Below are 18,895 nucleotides of genomic sequence, written 5' to 3'. Positions count from 1 at the left end.
TAATTTATTGATTTTATTTATTTTTTATAAATTGTAGGTACCTATATCTACCTCTAGGGGGCGCTTTCAGAATACAGATATCAACAGCTGACATGGAAATAAATAACGGTGTAACCCTGGTGGTGGTTACAAGCAGGGTAAATTTTACCACTTAACAAGAGGAGACGAGCTGCTCTGCTAAAAACGAGCTCTAATTTTTTTTAAAGTGATGTGAAATTAAGGGGGTTGTATCAAGATTACAAGTTCTGTAAATGGGGTTCGAGCACTGGGGATCTCCACAGATCACAAAATTGGGATTCCCATTTGAATAAAGTGCACGGGCACAGCTGACCGGTTAAAAGTCTATGGGTATGTGCACACGTTTAGTATTTGCAGATTTTTCTGCTACAAAAAAGTGTTGGCAGGAGAAATGCTGCATAAAATATGCATTTTTTTCTAGCTGTTTTTACAGGAGTTTTTTCCCCCATTCATTTGAATAGATGAAAAATGCTACAAAAACGGTTAAAGAATTGAAAAAAAAAACAAAAACCGCTTTGATGGTTCAAATCTGCAAGGAAATAAATAATGAGCATGTGCATGAGATTTCAAAAATCCTGTAAAAACATTTTCCCCAAAGTTTTATGTAGGAAGGAGTAGCTGGAGGCAGACACAGACATTCTGCTGCAAGTTCTCCTGAAACGACAGTTAAACTTCAAACTGTAACTGCCATTTCGGGAGAACTTGCAGCAGAATGTTTCTAGCTCCGCCCCTCTCCATAGAATCTTATAAGTTGCAACTGTCATCTCTCTCTGTTCTGCAAAGATCTGTCTTCACTGAATACAGATTTTACCAGTGAACACACAGTTTACAGTGGGCATTTTCAAGTGTACTATTAATTTAAGAAAAGAAAAAAAAAATTAAATGCTTACTCTTTAAATAAATTAATTTTTAAATCTTAATTCATCAAAAAAATCAGCCAGACAACAGTCATTTCTTTTTTTCTTTTACCAAAAAAGACAAAAAAAAAACAAAAAACAACAAAACAAATATAAACACATATAGCCACATAAATTTGTTTTATACAATCTACAAACCAGAAGCACTTTGTGCCAAAATGTTCCTACTGACCAGAAAGTACTCCACAGTATTTAAAAAAAAAATACTCTTAATATCCATCGAAGGGAACAAAAATCTATCAGCACAGCCACAGAGAAGAGCAAGCAAAGATTGTCCCGTGTTCTTCATTTCCAGAGAGAACAGGGTGGTAGAAAAGAAAGAAGGGTAGGGCAGGCATGGCGTGGATAGGAGATAGGTGAGGGGAGGGAGGAAAAACTGCAAGTGGAAGAAAAAGAAGATCAAAAGGAGATGGTGGGGTGCAGGGACACGACGTAGGAATGCACCAGAAAGAACAAGTCACAGTGCTGATACTGAAGACATCTAGCAGGAAGAGAGCTTCACAGTGGGGACAGAGCTGGAGAGGGGAGCAGGGAGGGACGGAGTGTGCTTTAATTCCCCTTTATTCCCTGACAGTCCACGTTCCTCTTCCAGACACGATTCCCTTGCTGCACGGACTTACATCACATCTTACACGAGAAGAACACATTGGTTACATCACGGCTACCAAGCTTGAGCTAGGCCTGAGTCAGGGAGGGAGCTCCTGGTACAGCTGACCATAGGAGCAGTAGTCCGGTCTCTCTCCCCGTAGTAGTCCTGTCGTAGATCATGAAGCTTATCCACAGTAGTACCACCGAGTAAACAACAGATGTTTAAGTGGCCGTCATAAAATTGGCTATCCATTCAGGTTCTTCTCACAGATTCCAGCCAGCATCGTCCAAGTAAACAGTAGTTATATTTTAGGGAATGTAACCAACAAAGCCCGCGATGGCAATGTTAAAATCTAATCTATAAATCTGGCAGTAATGTCAGATGCATAAAGACAACAAACCAGGTGGTTGCCATTCAATACAGCTGAACGTTGCGTTGTCCTGGGTCGGAAGTCATGTTATATACCCGACGCGCAATAATCACTGATAGTAATTTCAGTGGGATAATATATTCCCAATCCCGTTGAACAGTCGTAAACAGGAAGGGCTGCTAAGACTAACGGCGCCCTCTCCCTATACTCAGCGGCTGAGCTCCTTTCTAAATAAAAAAGTACACTAATTATTCCCTCCGTGACCCGGAAGGAACAAACAAAGCATGCGCACGGACGAGAGAAGCCAAGCTGAACAGCAATGCACATATACAGCTACAGCAAGACAAAGCAGCGGTCACAACCCTCAGCATCTCTTAGCACTACTACCACCACCATGTTCCCTTAGCTGAAGAGGAGGGGGGAGAAGTGCTAAGAGGCAGACTCTTGTAGAGGTAAAATTGTCACCAAGCAGAGGTCTAGTTCAAAAGATTGTCCTTGCACTAACTGGAGAAAGCAAAAAGTGACGAAAGGGGGCAGCACGGTCGTAACTTCAGAACCTGTCTCATGGAGAAGGTGAGAATGGACTCTTCAAAGCCAAGCACTTGATGCATTGTGACAATCCGCTGCCCCCTTCCACATGGCTGCATTGTGCATCCACTGCAGTGCTGAATAAGGAGGGGATGGGGTTTAAGACTGGTTCCCTATTGTCAGCCCTTGTGGTGGGGGAGGGGGAGGTCTGCTGGCAAATGTGGGTAGAACCCAGAAGGCAGCAATGAAACGGTTGATAGCGTGAGCCTGCACTTACAGAAGTCACGGCGAATACTTGAGACATGCTTTGCATTTCGATATGCATCTCCTGCATGTCGCTTGTCTGGCAGTAATATAGAAGAATGATTAAACCGCTCTGCTCTAGGAGGCCTGTAATCCCCGTACCCACATGGCTCTAGTTACTCAGCAGCAAAAAGGTTAGGCACACTTCCCCGAGTGCAGGCTGTTGAGGCTATGAAAGGGAGTGCTCGGCTCTTACAAAGAGCAGAATACAGGCCCCTTTGGCAGGATTGGCTTCTGTCAATGGCGGAGGCGGCTGCACACCATGGAGGATCTGAACATGTCCAACAAACAACAAAAAAAATGGAAATAGAAACAAAAACATAACTTTGGTTTAAAACAATGGACTGATGATAGCTTAAATGAATGAAGAAAGTTAATATCTTCAAAGTTCTGTCACTCCCCCAGTCCCTTTTCTTTGGGACCCCTTCCAGCACTGCTGGGGGGGTGGGAACACAAAATATAAATGACGGCAAACAAACACGTGTAGGACAAGTGAAGGTGGGGACAGTGAGGAGGAGGAGGATGTATGACGAAGATGGTCAGCTGTGACTAGAACAACAATCCCAGCGCAGGTTGCTGTAGGTGGCACCAAAGCGGGGGGAAAAAAAGAAACTTCAAGTCTTTTTGAAGTCAGACAAGCAATAAGATTGGAGATTTGGTGGGGAGGCTTTTCTGACCACCCACCAATTCTCGACAGTCCTTTCCAGCTTGGTACACTTGGGTATAGAAAGGTCTGTCCTTGGCTTCCTTTGTTACCTCTGTCCATGAATTGTCCTGGGACCAAAATCTTTGTATGGGTTAAAAGGGCAAGCAGGAGACCAGCCCCATAGTGATGCAGTGTGAGGATGAAAAGAAGCCTGGTAGGGGGATGACAGCCTGAAAAAGATGGTTGGAGAGTGGAGAGTGGAAGCAGTAACTGCTTCATGTGTTGGCTTCATCATCGGTGTCATCAATCAGTATCTTGGCATCTCGGCCCTTACTCCTGTGGGACACAAGAGATAAGGAGGTTATTATATGGACTCACAATTGCCTGCTTGTCTACAATCTTTAATAACATTGTATTCATAAAGTACTATCACATAAATCATCAGAGCAAAAGGGAGAAATAGATGTAAAGTAATTGGATGCGTGGCTGTCACATCCTAAAAGCACGTGCCATTGTGATCAATAACCAAAGTGCTGTCACGCTGGACTCGGACGGCCACAAAGCGTCCAGCGAGATATCACAATGTGCTAAGCCACCCCTATGTTGTATAACATTGCCTCTTTACAACGGTGACAGCCATTGTTTTACGTACTGAGAGGACAGACGAGGTCTGCGCAAGGATATGCTCTGGCTCCGTTTCCATGTCTTGCTCTTGGCTCGGTTCTTCACACCATCCTCTTGATCCATCAGCTGCTCCAGCAGCGTTTGGTCATCGGCATTCATAGGGGCCACAGAGATGTCACGTACGGCACGGAATTCACCACAGTTATTCAGATGCTCGTTCTCCAGACGAAAGAAGTTCCACACAAAGCGGCTAGCCGGCAAAGAAAGGATGTAAGGAGTCAGACAAGATAAGGGGATATGCAAGATCAGAAATTGTATAACATGGGTGGACACTACACCAAATGCTTAAAGTGCACCTGTCAGCAGGATTGTGCTCAGTAAACTACATACACTGTCAGGTGGGTGACAATACACTGATTAATATGATACCTTGGTTGATGAAATCCGTCCTGTGGTTCTGGTGTAATCTTTACTTTCAGTTTAGAGATAATGATATGCTCGTGTTCCGGGGCGGCCTGTGGGGGGCGCTCTATCTGGTGCTCTGCTTACATATTCATCTGTATGCTCTTATGACAGCTCATTGTGTCTTTACTGACCTGCCTCTCATTTTACATAATGCATCTAATAGTGCGGGGCTAGGTAAAATAGGAGGCAGATCAGTGAAGGCACAATGAGCTGTCAAAAGAACATACAGATGAATATGTAAGCAGAGCACCAGATAGAGCGCCCCCCACAGGCCGCATCGAAACATGAGCATATCATTATCTCTAAACCGAAAGGAAAGATTACACAAGAACCACAGGACGGATTTCATCAACCAAGGTATAATTTTAATCAGTGTAATGTCACCCACCTGACAGTGTATGTGGTTTACTGAGCACAATCCTGCTGACAGGTGCGCATTAAAGCCTATAAACATATCTGACATTTAAAAAATGAGTTGTACATAGGTTAGTAGTTACCTTAAATAAAATTGCAATACATTTTAGATGAAATCTTCATTCACTTTGAGACCCCCTCTGATACCCAGCTTGCAGCCTGACCCCAGTTTCAGGTTTCTCTATTGTGGGAGTGTCTCTCCCAGTAATATAGGCTGGATGTGAGGTCTGCGTGCATCCAGGGTGCCTCTGTCTTCAGTGTTCATTTATCAGTACAGGTTCTACTCTTCACTTCTTTCCCCATGCTTTATTACTTTTCAATAGTTTTTCTCTGCCCTCCCAGAGACTGTGCATGCTTTTTCCCATTATTACACTGTGGAGATCTGTGTACAACCCCCTCTGTCTTCCTGCTGCTATCTCTACCAGTACGTGGAGGGAGGATTGTCAGGAGCAGGAGCTATGCTAGATTTGAAAATTTTTGCAGATTACTCAGTGGGATAAAGGACAGATATAACATTTTTATGAAGACCATCTAGAAAGTGGTTTCACTTTGCATTTAGGAAGCACGTAGCCTATATATTTTTTTTTTATGTTCAGAAAAATAACCTCCAATGCCATAACATGCTAGACCTGATTTTCCTTCTTGCTATATAATGGTAATCATGCCCCACGTATGACGCGGGCTCATGTGCCAGCTGTAATACGCAGCTTGTATCTGCCTGTAACTAAAGGGGCTGGATTTTGCTCAAATCGCTGCAGTTTACCGCTTAAATGCAGCTGTCAATCTCTGACGGGGACATTTAAATAGAGCAACCATCAGTACGTGCGGTCAGTCTTCCTCCGGCTCACAGTGGCGTGATTGCGGTGGGGATGAATGGGTTGTCATGGCAGTCGGAGACCTACTGAAGGCCTCCATCACTGCCATCTTGGTCCTCTTTCTATGAAACCCAGCCTGTGGGTAGATTTCTTAGGAGAAGGTCTTTTTCACTATATAAAGCAATACTGTGGTACTGCACTATGTAGCATAAGTGACTGACTGATCGCAAGTTCAAGTGCCCTAAGCGGAATAATGAAAAAAAATGAAATGTAAAGATATAAAAAAAAATTAAATCACACCTGCCCCTCGCCCACACAGACTTTTCCCCCCATTAAAAATAAAGTAAATTAAATAAATATACATATTTGGTATTGATGCGTTCAAGAAAGTATGGTCTTTCAAAATCTAAAATTACTTAAAGGGAATCCATCAGCAGGTTTTTGCTACCTCATCTGAGAGCAGCATGATGTAGAGAAAGAGACCCTGATTCCAGCGATGTGTCATTTACATTACTGGGTGCAGAAATTCTGCCACAATAAGAGTTTTAAGATGCAGAATGCAGCAGAGCTGAGAAAGCTAACCCCGCCCACACCAGGCTCTCAGTGTCCATAGCTATAGACAGTGAGCTTATGTCACAGGAGTGGGTGGAGTTGGACTAGGGCTCTATGCAGCCAGCTAGATAATGCAGTGATAATTTCCTGGGGATGAAACCTTCAGTGTAAATAAACAACAGCACATAGCCTAATAAGGGACGCATCATTGAATTCTATGTTTAACCCCTACCTCATGCTGTCCACAGATTACACAGCAAAAACCTGCAGACAGATTCCCTTTAACACAATCGGCAAACATCGTAAAGAGAAAGGAAATTGAAAAGCCAGAATTGCCTTTCTTCGGTCACCACAACACCGTAACAAAAGGCAATATGAAGCGGGGCTTGTGGAAGAAAGAAGAAAATTACCATGTCGGAAAGGGGTTAAATTATGCAAATTATTCCATGTGGTGCAGGATGTGGATACAAAGGCCAATGGCCGTTTTGTGTGTTCCCACATTTGGAACTAAAGATGTTATTAGGAGGAAAGTTCTATCTTTAAGGCCGGCTTCTTACATCCACATCTCCCTACCTGGGACTGGCCCCATCTGCTGACCCAAACGAAAATCTTCATGAGTATAAATGAAGTTGTTTGTTTGGGCCAGAAGACTCGCAGGTGGTTCAGAATTTGTGGTCCATGCGCAGAAAGTAAAATGCTGATGTTTGAGCCGCAGAGTAAAGTGTACACGAATCAAATGGTCCACAATGCCAGGATGCATGAACATTGCAACATAAATGTTTTTAATGCACTTTTTTAGGACATTGGAGTTCTTACCGGAAGACTTCCAGAGGAGCCAGGACAGTGGAAATAATATCGGAAGCATTATTATGAAGGTTCAGCTGAGTCAGCGATATCTGTATGGTCCACGCAAAACGGAGGATGACGTCTTGAATGATCGCACAGTAGTAGTAAGCCTGGGAAAGCGAACAGTCGTTACAATGGTGGTAAAAGCAGCAGACAAAGAAATGTGATGTTCGGAGCTCGTACCTTCTGGGGGTACACAATCTCTTCTCGCAGGAAGGTGTTCTCCCCTGCATTCCGGTCAAACAGGCCCCAATCCATTTTCAGATCCCATATTAGAGTATAACAAGAACTGACAAAGTAACTGACGATCCACAGGTAGAAAAACACCTGAGCATCCGTGTGATCACGAACTAAGGGAGAAAAACACGATCGGTTACATTAAGGAGCACTTGTAGACATTTTTTTTTAAAAAAGATTGTTTAAAAAGAAAAAGAATGAAAAATCTAATTAATTAAAAAAATAAATAAAAAAAAATCTAAAAACACAAACAATGGATTTTACGGTGCATACACTGTCTGCAAATGAAGCGACTTGCAGGAAGCAGGTCTGAACGTCTGGGTAAGGAGAAACCCGTCATGCCCCAGCACCTGCCCATGATCACCGGGGCACAGAACCAGAGCTGCTAGATCTCACTAGCTATGTGATCTTGTGGATCTGCTCCTATATGGCGTTATGGGAAGATGCCGGGCAGGAAAGGATTCTTCTTACCCAGACATTCAGACAGGACTAAAAAGTCAGGTCAATTGCATCCGATTAAAGATAAAAAAAGGGGGGGGGACATGTCAGAAGGCGGCTTCAGTGGGGAATTCAAGGGCGCACATCTGTACCAATTCCTAAATGAAAAGGTCTGTTAGCCTAAAGCCTTTAAAGAGAAATTCTCTCGGTAGCGCTGCTGAAATTGATTTGGTAGCATTTAAACACTTGCAAAGGCCATTCCCACTCTGGGGGTTCACATGGTCCTCAGAGCATTGTAATCTATTTGAGAATTGTTAGGGGTCTTAGTTTATGCCCCCCAAACATACCCTCATCTGATGTTCCAATACATAAGCTTCCATGAAACATCCATTAGAACGCACTGGCACACTCTGGGCACTAGAGGGCAGTACAATACCACATTTTGCACCATTATAGCACCTGCAAAACTGACAATTGCAGTAAGTTTATAAAAGATTTTCTATTTTATTAAAGTGACCCTCCAGTCAGACATCGAAATGTAATATTGCTGAGGAAGTGGTCAGTAAATATACCTGGTGCTCTGCTCTTTCCACTTACTCTCAGAGACAACTTACCATTCAGAGAATGGGGATGGGAGTGTCTGACTACCGCTGTGCAGTGTGCATTGGGTAGTCGGAGAAGTTTTGCGGCCATGTTGGGGAAAGACGAGGGGTCAGCATTAGCAACACAATAAATGAAAAGACGGGCACCAAGCCAGACTAGCTGATATTTCTTACAATCATGTAGAGTATATACACAAAACTATTGTGCCCCCTCTACATAGCACCTACAGGAGTTTTTCTGATCTCCCTGTCTACATCCATGGACAGTAATATGGAGCCGGTCCCTTTGCAGAAACAACAGCTTCCGCTCTTCTGGGAAAGTTTTCTACGAGATCTTGGAGGTGTCTTGTGGGAATCTTTGCCCCTTCATCCAGAAGAGCATTTGTGGGGTCAGACCCTGAGGTTGGAGGAGGCCGGGCTCATAATCTTCATTCTGGTTTATCCCAAAGATGTTGGATGGGGTTGAGGTTTGGGCTCTGTACGGTCGATCAGGTTCTTCCAACCAATATCCCCCAACCATGTCTGTATGGATCTTGGGCAACGTCAAGGGGAACAGGAGAGGGCCTTCCTCAAACAGTTCCCACAAAGCTGGAAGTTACAAGTGTCTTATATGCTTAAGTATTAGGATTTCCCCTCACTGTAGGCCATCCCCTGAAAAACAATCCCACAGAATTATCCCTCCTCCAGCAAACCTTGCACAATGCAGACTGGCAGGTAAAGTTCTCCTGATAGCTACAAAACCCACTCATCTGTCACCGCACAGAACATGAGTCCAGCGGTGGCGGTTTTACACCACTCCACCTGATGCTTAGCATTGTGCTTGGTGATGTAAGGCTGCAAAGCAGAACGATCTCTGCGTAGTCTTCAAGCTGATATTAATGCCAGAGGAGGTTGAGACTCTGCAGTTACTAAGTCAGCAGTACATCTTATGCATTACGGTCCACATTCATTAAGACTGGTGTTTCATATGTCAGTCTTAATAAGGGACGTGCAGAAATAATATGTGCAGAATTCATTAAGATATGCATGTCACTTAACATGTTTAGCGCATCTTATCAGTGGCATGTGCTTCCCAATAAAAGCTATTCTCATCATGGACTGAAGTAACAGTTCTGGCATAACAAAGGCCGCCACATGAATCTGACGGACAGGCGTATACATGCCCCATCCAACTCAGCCTCCATCCTAGCTCAGCCCATATTAGTGGAGCTGCTTGAAACTGGTGTGAAAACGTCAAAAATGATAACATTTTTGCACAACTCCACATCAAGCAATTTTTTTCTGGGTTCATCCAAACCGTTTTATACCAGTTTTCTGGTGTAAACACTTTAATGCATCGGCCCCCCGCTCTGTAACGTTACGGGGTCTCCACTTCGTGGCTGAGTTGCTGCGGTTCCTTCCACTTCCATAATATCACTCACAGGTGATGGGGAAGATTTAGGAGGGAAGAAATGTCATGATCAGACTTGTTACCCCGGTGGCTCCTATTACAGGACCGCGCTGGTACCAGTGAGCACTTGCACTTTATGGTCGTCTATTGGCTTTGATTCCTAGGTATCGTCTTTTAATATATACCAATAAAAGTTACATTTTACTTAATCTATATATATTGTTCTCTCCTGCTGAATACTCTATCAGTGAGCTCTGCAGCACCGGCCGCTCGGTCACGTTAGTAAAGGCAGACGGCATGGTGAGGAGCTGGATGTTATACACCTGTGGCCATGGGACCACATAACAGGAAACTTGAATATAATGATTAAGACGTGTGTCTGATTACTCCATAAAGTGGATGTGACAAACCATATAGCATTCATGACAAGCCCAACTGCATACATCCCCAAAACTAAAAGATGACGTTTGGCTACAGAAAATAAAAATCTTTCTGATTCCCCAACCAATGCCTCATAAGACATGGATGGATCAGGATGCAGAGATCTAAGCTGCTGTATGTTAAGGTCCTCACACTTTAGCGGAGCCTCATAAGACATGGATGGATCTGGATGCAGAGATCTAAGCTGCGGTTTGCTAAGGTCCTCACACTTTAGCTGAGCCTGGTAAGACATGGATGGATCTGGATGCAGAGATCTAAGCTGCTGTTTGCTAAGGTCCTCACACTTTAGCGGAGCCCGATAAGACATGGATGGATCTGGATGCAGAGATCTAAGCTGCTGTTCGCTAAGGTCCTCACACTTTAGCTGAGCCTGATAAGACATGGATGGATCTGGATGCAGAGATCTAAGCTGCTGTTCGCTAAGGTCCTCACACTTTAGCTGAGCCTGATAAGACATGGATGGATCAGGATGCAGAGATCTAAGCTGCTGTATGCTAAGGTCCTCACACTTTAGCTGAGCCTTGTAACACATGGATGGATCAGGATGCAGAGATGTAAGCTGCTGTTCGCTAAGGTCCTCACACTTTAGCGGAGCCTGATAAGACATGGATGGATCTGGAGGCAGAGATCTAAGCTGCTGTTTGCTAAGGTCCTCACACTTTAGCTGAACCTGATAAGACATGGATGGATCAGGATGCAGAGATCTAAGCTGCTGTTTGCTAAGGTCCTCACACTTTAGCTGAGCCTGATAAGACATGGATGGATCTGGATGCAGAGATCTAAGCTGCTGTATGTTAAGGTCCTCACACTTTAGCTGAGCCTTGTAACACATGGATGGATCAGGATGCAGAGATCTAAGCTGCGGTTTGCTAAGGTCCTCACACTTTAGCTGAGCCTGGTAAGACATGGATGGATCTGGATGCAGAGATCTAAGCTGCTGTTTGCTAAGGTCCTCACACTTTAGCGGAGCCCGATAAGACATGGATGGATCTGGATGCAGAGATCTAAGCTGCTGTTCGCTAAGGTCCTCACACTTTAGCTGAGCCTGATAAGACATGGATGGATCAGGATGCAGAGATCTAAGCTGCTGTATGCTAAGGTCCTCACACTTTAGCTGAGCCTTGTAACACATGGATGGATCAGGATGCAGAGATGTAAGCTGCTGTTCGCTAAGGTCCTCACACTTTAGCGGAGCCTGATAAGACATGGATGGATCTGGAGGCAGAGATCTAAGCTGCTGTTCGCTAAGGTCCTCACACTTTAGCTGAGCCTGGTAAGACATGGATGGATCAGGATGCAGAGATCTAAGCTGCTGTTTGCTAAGGTCCTCACACTTTAGCTGAGCCTGGTAAGACATGGATGGATCTGGATGCAGAGATCTAAGCTGCTGTTTGCTAAAGTCCTCACACTTTAGCTGAGCCTGATAAGACATGGATGGATCAGGATGCAGAGATCTAAGCTGCTGTTTGCTAAGGTCCTCACACTTTAGCTGAGCCTGATAAGACATGGATGGATCAGGATGCAGAGATCTAAGCTGCTGTTTGCTAAGGTCCTCACACTTTAGCTGAGCCTTGTAACACATGGATGGATCAGGATGCAGAGATGTAAGCTGCTGTTTGCTAAGGTCCTCACACTTTAGCGGAGCCTGATAAGACATGGATGGATCTGGATGCAGAGATCTAAGCTGCTGTTCGCTAAGGTCCTCACACTTTAGCTGAGCCTGATAAGACATGGATGGATCAGGATGCAGAGATCTAAGCTGCTGTTTGCTAAGGTCCTCACACTTTAGCTGAGCCTGATAAGACATGGATGGATCTGGATGCAGAGATCTAAGCTGCTGTATGTTAAGGTCCTCACACTTTAGCTGAGCCTTGTAACACATGGATGGATCAGGATGCAGAGATCTAAGCTGCTGTTTGCTAAGGTCCTCACACTTTAGCTGAGCCTTGTAACACATGGATGGATCAGGATGCAGAGATGTAAGCTGCTGTTTGCTAAGGTCCTCACACTTTAGCTGAGCCTGATAAGACATGGATGGATCTGGATACAGAGATCTAAGCTGCTGTTTGCTAAGGTCCTCACACTTTAGCTGAGCCTGATAAGACATGGATGGATCTGGATGCAGAGATCTAAGCTGCTGTTTGCTAAAGTCCTCACACTTTAGCTGAGCCTGATAAGACATGGATGGATCAGGATGCAGAGATCTAAGCTGCTGTTTGCTAAGGTCCTCACACTTTAGCTGAGCCTGGTAAGACATGGATGGATCAGGATGCAGAGATCTAAGCTGCTGTTTGCTAAGGTCCTCACACTTTAGCTGAGCCTGATAAGACATGGATGGATCAGGATGCAGAGATCTAAGCTGCTGTTTGCTAAGGTCCTCACACTTTAGCTGAGCCTGGTAAGACATGGATGGATCAGGATGCAGAGATCTAAGCTGCTGTTTGCTAAGGTCCTCACACTTTAGCTGCAGAAGGAAAGAGGTGACACTTACCTTTGTGCGTTTGGTAGAGAGCAGCGAACGTCACCATGAAGAAGGTAGTGGAATACTTTCCGGCATTCACCAGATGGGGGAAAGCTCTCTTAGTATCTCTGTATCGTCGCAGGCACTGGATAAAGCGCAGCCAGGCAGGTATACACTGAACCACCGCACGGACGCCATAGGAATATGTGTTACACCGGCCAGTGGCTGTTAATAAGGAGCAAGGAAAATAAGAAAATTAAAAAAAAAAAAAAAAACATTGAATATTAAATTCCCAATATCTATGGAAATTACAAAAATGTGAAAGGAGAATGTATTCCTGAGATTCAGTGGCCATCTTGGAAATGTTATGTTGCAGACAGTATTGTGAGTAATGGGCTTAGAAGCCAGGGGAATATCAGCCACCATTAATGTCAGTGGCCTGACACGTATCTGCAAAAGTACTGAAGTATTTATAGAAGCACTTAGATGACGCTTAGGGAAGTCTCTCTCCACCAGAAATCCCTCTTATGTAACCTCACATTTTTTGTGGGGAGGGGGATATGGTTGCTTTACCTCCAGTGATCAGACCCCCAGGACTTTCCCATTCCAGCTCAAAGCTGTAGAAGCAGATCATAAACTCCAGGTCCATGAGGATCACAGCCAGACTGTTCAGCTGATCAGCGAGCCAGAAATCCGCAAAGCCCACCTTGTGGAAAGGGGCGGTGAACACTCGGAACTAGACAAAAGGGAAAATAGCCATGGTGGTAGTATGTAAAGACCACAGTGTATCCACACAAGAACAGAAAAAGCAAATAAGCACCAAATAATGACAGCCAGGAGGTCCATGTGGCCATACAGATTACACGGCTGTTCCTTCTGACCTGCCCATACATCGATGTGCTCAGTCAAGCAGTACTCAATGTCAGGCAGTGGCTGCTAAAGCAAATATGTTTGGGGGTTTATAAAAAGAAGGGTAAAAACCTGTGATCTCAATGTACACCTCTATAAATCACTCGTCAGGCCACATATAGAATCCAGTTTTGGTCTCTATATACTAAGGACAATATTGGAAAGACAGAGTCGGTTCAAAGGCGGCAACTAGATTACTACATGTGATGGAAGGCCTCTCTATAATGAAAGTTTAGAAAACTTGGACTAGTTAAGCTTATAAAAAAAAAAGACGTCTCAGAGGCAATCTCATTTATATGCATAAATATACTCCTGAACATTGAGAGCTATAATGAGGAGCTCTGCCCCCTGAGGAAGCCTGTATAGGTGAAACTAGTCTGGGGAGCTGTGTGTGTGTTTTTTAGTTTCTTTAGTGGAACTTGTAGGAAGATGAAATGATAATAGAGTGCTACACAGATTTATAGACTAATTAAAAGTTATTTTTAGCTTTTTTTTTTTACTTAGTGTCCTTTTACCCTTTGGGTAACATGCTGTTTACAATTTTTAACACGACCCAAAAGATTTATTATTTTATCATTACTTTTGTACTTTGGTCTTAATGTACCTTTTGCTATATGATCCTTGAACCTATTGTGGTACACGACCCTATCCATAGTTCCATCAGTTTAAATACATATATACCAAACATTGTATAGCTTTAATGTACTTATACTAATTGTTCACCTTCGCTTTAACTGGAATGAAGACTAGAGGAGTCCGGCTACGGTATAATACCGTACAATATGCTACCCCACACACCTTAATTCTGGTAGTAGGACCGGTGTGACGTTCCCTGTGAAGGACTCTGCGTTCACCTCTCTCAACCACTCTAAAATGACTATCATGGTGCAGAAAAAGACAGCAATGGAAGCTGGAATAGTGGTCTATATTCTTTAGTCATGAATCCCACTTTTGTCTGGGACACGATATACAGTAGCATGAGCTTGACCTGGAGATCGCATGGGCAATGCCACGAAGAGGCCTTCACAAGGGAACGTGAAAGTTTCCCAGGAGCCAGGCTGCATGTTGCAAGCCTGCATGGCTCAAAATTGCTACCATGGTCAGCAGTGTCCCTCATCGGGACCATCTGAAACAGCATTGGGCAGTAATTGCAAAGGGAGCTGCCAGCAGCGGATCTTGAAGATTTGCTGCCCAAGTGCATTCAGCATAACATTGCTCAGACAACCCCCTTAAGGACTTGCTAATTTTAGGCCTTTAAGACAAAGCAATTGTTTTCGTTTTTTCATTGTCCCATTCAAGGAGCCATAGTATTTTTTTCTTTTGTCTACAACTATAACAGGGCTTGTTTTTTTCAGGATAAGTTGTATTTGCCCATGGCAACATTTTTTGGGGTACATATATGGGAGGGGGGGGGGTAGTTCTGTAGATGTTGATGCTTCTCTGGTATTCACAGTGCTGCAAAAATAAGGAGTTAACTTTATTCTGCAACTTAGCACAAAAATGGCAATGGCAAATTAATATAGTTTTAGATTTAATTACTTTCGTATAAAAAAGCATTTGTTTTTGTGTCACCACATTCTGAGAGACATACATTTTACAACTTTCTGCCAATGGAGCAGTATGAGGGGTTATTTTTTGAGAGACCAGAGTTTCGTTTTTAGTGATACCATTTTCTGGAACATACGACTTTTTGATCACTTATTACACTTTTTTGAAGGTGGACTGCACAAAAAAGAAATCAATTCTGGAATTTTTAGTTTTAAACACTGTTCACTTTTCAGTATAAATGACATTCGCTTTATTTCGCAGGTCGATACAATAATCACAAGACCAAATTTATATATAAAAAAAAAAAAATTAAGTCTTACTCCTCTCACAAAAAAAAAATAAAAATGAAAAATCTATTTTTCTTTGCACGGCGGTTCACCATATTCTAAAATCCACAACTTTTTTTTATTCTTCCATAGAGAATGTTGTGCGGGGGCTTATTTTTTGCAAGACAAGCTGTGGTTATCATTGGTGCCATTTTCTGGTACACATAATTTGTTTTTATAACTTTTTCATTCATTTTTTTTGTGATTGGTTTTATTCAAAGTCTGCAGTGTACGGGATAAATAATTACTGTATATAATTTCTTAATGCAGGTCAATACGAGTACAGCAATATGAAACATACAGTTAGGTCCATATATATTTGGACAGAGACATTTTTCTAATTTTGGTTCTAGACATTACCACAATGAATTTTAAACAAAACAATTCAGATGCAGTTGAAGTTCAGACTTTCAGCTTTCATTTGAGGGTATCCACATTAAAATTGGATGAAGGGTTTAGGAGTTTCAGCTCCTTAACATGTGCCACCCTGTTTTTAAAGGGACCAAAAGTAATTGGACAGATTATATAATTGTAAATAAAATGTTCATTTCTAGTACTTGGTTGAAAACCCTTTGTTGGCAATGACTGCCTGAAGTCTTGAACTCATGGACATCACCAGACGCTGTGTTTCCTCCATTTTGATGCTCTGCCAGGCCTTCACTGCGGTGGTTTTCAGTTGCTGTTTGTTTGTGGGCCTTTCTGTCTGAAGTTTAGTCTTTAACAAGTGAAATGCTGCTCAATTGGGTTGAGATCAGGTGACTGACTTGGCCATTCAAGAATATTCCACTTCTTTGCTTTAATAAACTCCTGGGTTGCTTTGGCTTTATGTTTTCGGTCATTGTCCATCTGTAGTATGAAACGACGACCAATCAGTTTGGCTGCATTTGGCTGGATCTGAGCACACAGCATGGCTCTGAATACATCAGAATTCATTCGGCTGCTTCTGTCCTGTGTCACATCATCAATAAACACTAGTGACCCAGTGCCACTGACAGCCTTGCATGCCCAAGCCATCACACAGCCTCCGCCGTGTTTTACAGATGATGTGGTATGCTTTGGATCATGAGCTGTACCACGCCTTCGCCATACTTTTCTCTTTCCATCATTCTGGTAGAGGTTGATCTTGGTTTCATCTGTCCAAAGAATGTTCTTCCAGAACTGTGCTGGCTTTTTTAGATGTTTTTTAGCAAAGTCCAGTCTAGGCTTTTTATTCTTGATGCTTATGAGTGGCTTGCACCGTGCAGTGAACCCTCTGTATTTACTTTCATGCAGTCTTCTTTTTATGGTAGATTTGGATATTGATACGCCTACCTCCTGGAGAGTGTTGTTCACTTGGTTGGCTGTTGTGAAGGGGTTTCTCTTCACCAGAGATTATTCTTAGATCATCCACCACTGTTGTCTTCCGTGGGCGCCCAGGTCTTCTTGCATTGATGAGTTCACCAGTGCTTTCTTTCTTTCTCAGGATGTACCAAACTGTACATTTTGCCACTCCTAATATTGTAGCAATTTCTCGAATGGGTTTTTTCTGTTTTTGCAGCTTAAGGATGGCTTGTTTCACCTGCATGGAGAGCTCCTTTCACCTCATGTTTACATCACAGCAAAACCTTCCAAATGCAAGGACCACACCTCAAATCAACTCCAGGTCTTTTATCTGATTAATTGAGAATGACATAACGAAGGGATTGCCCACACCTGTCCATGAAATAGCCTTGGAGTCAATTGTCCAATTACTTTTGGTCCCTTTAAAAACAGGGTGGCACATGTTAAGGAGCTGAAACTCCAAAACCCTTCATCCAATTTTAATGTGGATACCCTCAAATGAAAGCTGAAAGTCTGAACTTCAACTGCATCTGAATTGTTTTGTTTAAAATTCATTGTGGTAATGTCTAGAACCAAAATTAGAAAAATGTTGTCTCTGTCCAAATATATATGGACCTAACTGTATATATATATTTTTTTTTACATTTTACTACTTTCGCCCAAGAAAATAACTTAACAAAAATAGATACTTTTTTTAATTGCATCAAATTCTGAGTGTCATAACTTGTATAGAAGAAAACCCCCAAAACTGGAAGGGGCCTTTTAGGGTACGTGCCCAAGATCCGAAATAGCAGTGTTTTGAACGCAGCTCACCTGGGCTGAGTCCAAAAGGCTGAGTTGTACAGTAGAAGCGCAGTGGATGGATTTATAGGAATCCCATACACACTGTGCTTCTATTTAACGCCGCGTAAACTCTCCTGCGGCGCGGTGCATCTCCGCAACAGAAATTTCCCCAACAGAATGTATTGGATGCAGTAACTCCACATGTGTTGATTTACCTACGTGATCGGACACAGCAAAAATACGCTGCATCCAAAGCGCTGCTATAGCCTAATTGTGGGCACATTGCCTGTTAGACTATCTCATGATCGCATTATTAATACACAGCATTATAAAAATATTACACTATCAGTTGGTCCAGCTGATATTGGCTGATGCTTGTCTGATGACTAACCACAAACATGCAACCCATTATAGACAAAAAGTCCACAGACAGTGGTTTATCTGGATATAAAGTGACCAGAGATGAGCGAACTCTAATTGTAAAGTTCGGGGTTCGTATAGGACACCTAGCATCCGATGCGGAACGTCGAACATGGACTTCCCCTGGAAGTCCATTTTACAGTTCGATGGAGTGAGAGATTTCCAGCTCCAAAGTTTAGGTCCCCATTGATTTCTATGGGGTTCGGGTTTAGGTTCAAGTTCAGGTACAGTTCTGATACCTGGATGAACTTTGGACTAAAGTTTGGTCGAACCCAACGAACTTTAAAGTCCATATGTCCGCTCATCCCTAAAAGTGACAAATCAAAAGAGAGGAGACTAAACAGAAAAATAAATGGTCTCGGTGGTCAAAACTGGAGAAGCGAATCCTGGAAAGTAACTTACCAATAATTTAAGAAGCCAGAAGCGAGACTTGTAGTAGAAGGTTTTAGTGGGATTAATGAGGAAGAGCAGCATGAAGCCGTACAGGATCAGTGGATTCACCTGCATTGGCAAAAGGATATGATGTCCGAAGACACAGGCGAAAAGGCTGAGGCACCACAGCATCCCAAGGAACCCTGCAATCTGAGGGAAACAAAAGAACAAGGCTTAGGCTATGTGCCCACGTTGCGGACCTGAAGCATATTTTTTACGCTTCTCCCTGGCGGGAAAATCGCATGCGGATATTACATGCGGTTTTCCCGCCAGGTAGAAGCGTTTGTGAGGCGTCTTTGCATGCATTTCCGCATGCGGGTTATCAAGCACTTCTCCAAGCATCACTTGGAAAAGTGCTTGACAACTTGTTCAGAATGGTAAAAAAATAAACTTTATACTCACCTTCTGATGCATTCTCTGCCCCGTCCGGAGTCATGAGCGGCTCACGCTGTTGTGTGCAGGACCTGCGGTGACGTCATTGAGTCATGTGGTGGGTCACAT

General features: G+C 43.2%; 1 protein-coding gene across 1 annotated transcript in view; it reads right to left on the bottom strand.

Annotated features, from left to right (window-relative positions):
• Nucleotides 1-969: 969 nt before the first annotated feature.
• The window catches only part of XPR1 (xenotropic and polytropic retrovirus receptor 1), a 144,515-nt gene continuing 126,589 nt past the window's right edge, over nucleotides 970-18,895 (bottom strand). Inside the window, exons 9-15 of the mRNA XM_073643284.1 lie at nucleotides 18,365-18,544; nucleotides 13,230-13,392; nucleotides 12,687-12,881; nucleotides 7,271-7,437; nucleotides 7,058-7,197; nucleotides 4,024-4,245; nucleotides 970-3,707 (exon numbers count right to left, since the gene is read on the bottom strand). Coding sequence (XP_073499385.1) covers nucleotides 3,647-3,707; nucleotides 4,024-4,245; nucleotides 7,058-7,197; nucleotides 7,271-7,437; nucleotides 12,687-12,881; nucleotides 13,230-13,392; nucleotides 18,365-18,544 — 1,128 coding nt within the window. The 3' untranslated portion in view covers nucleotides 970-3,646. The remainder of the gene's footprint in view (nucleotides 3,708-4,023; nucleotides 4,246-7,057; nucleotides 7,198-7,270; nucleotides 7,438-12,686; nucleotides 12,882-13,229; nucleotides 13,393-18,364; nucleotides 18,545-18,895) is intronic.

The sequence above is a fragment of the Phyllobates terribilis genome, unplaced genomic scaffold (assembly GCF_046119375.1).
Source record: "Phyllobates terribilis strain yellow unplaced genomic scaffold, ASM4611937v1 Scaffold_8__6_contigs__length_399053987, whole genome shotgun sequence".
NCBI lineage: Eukaryota > Metazoa > Chordata > Amphibia > Anura > Dendrobatidae > Phyllobates > Phyllobates terribilis.
The sequence above is the reverse complement of the archived record's forward strand: the minus strand, read 5'-3'. Positions and strand labels throughout refer to the sequence as shown.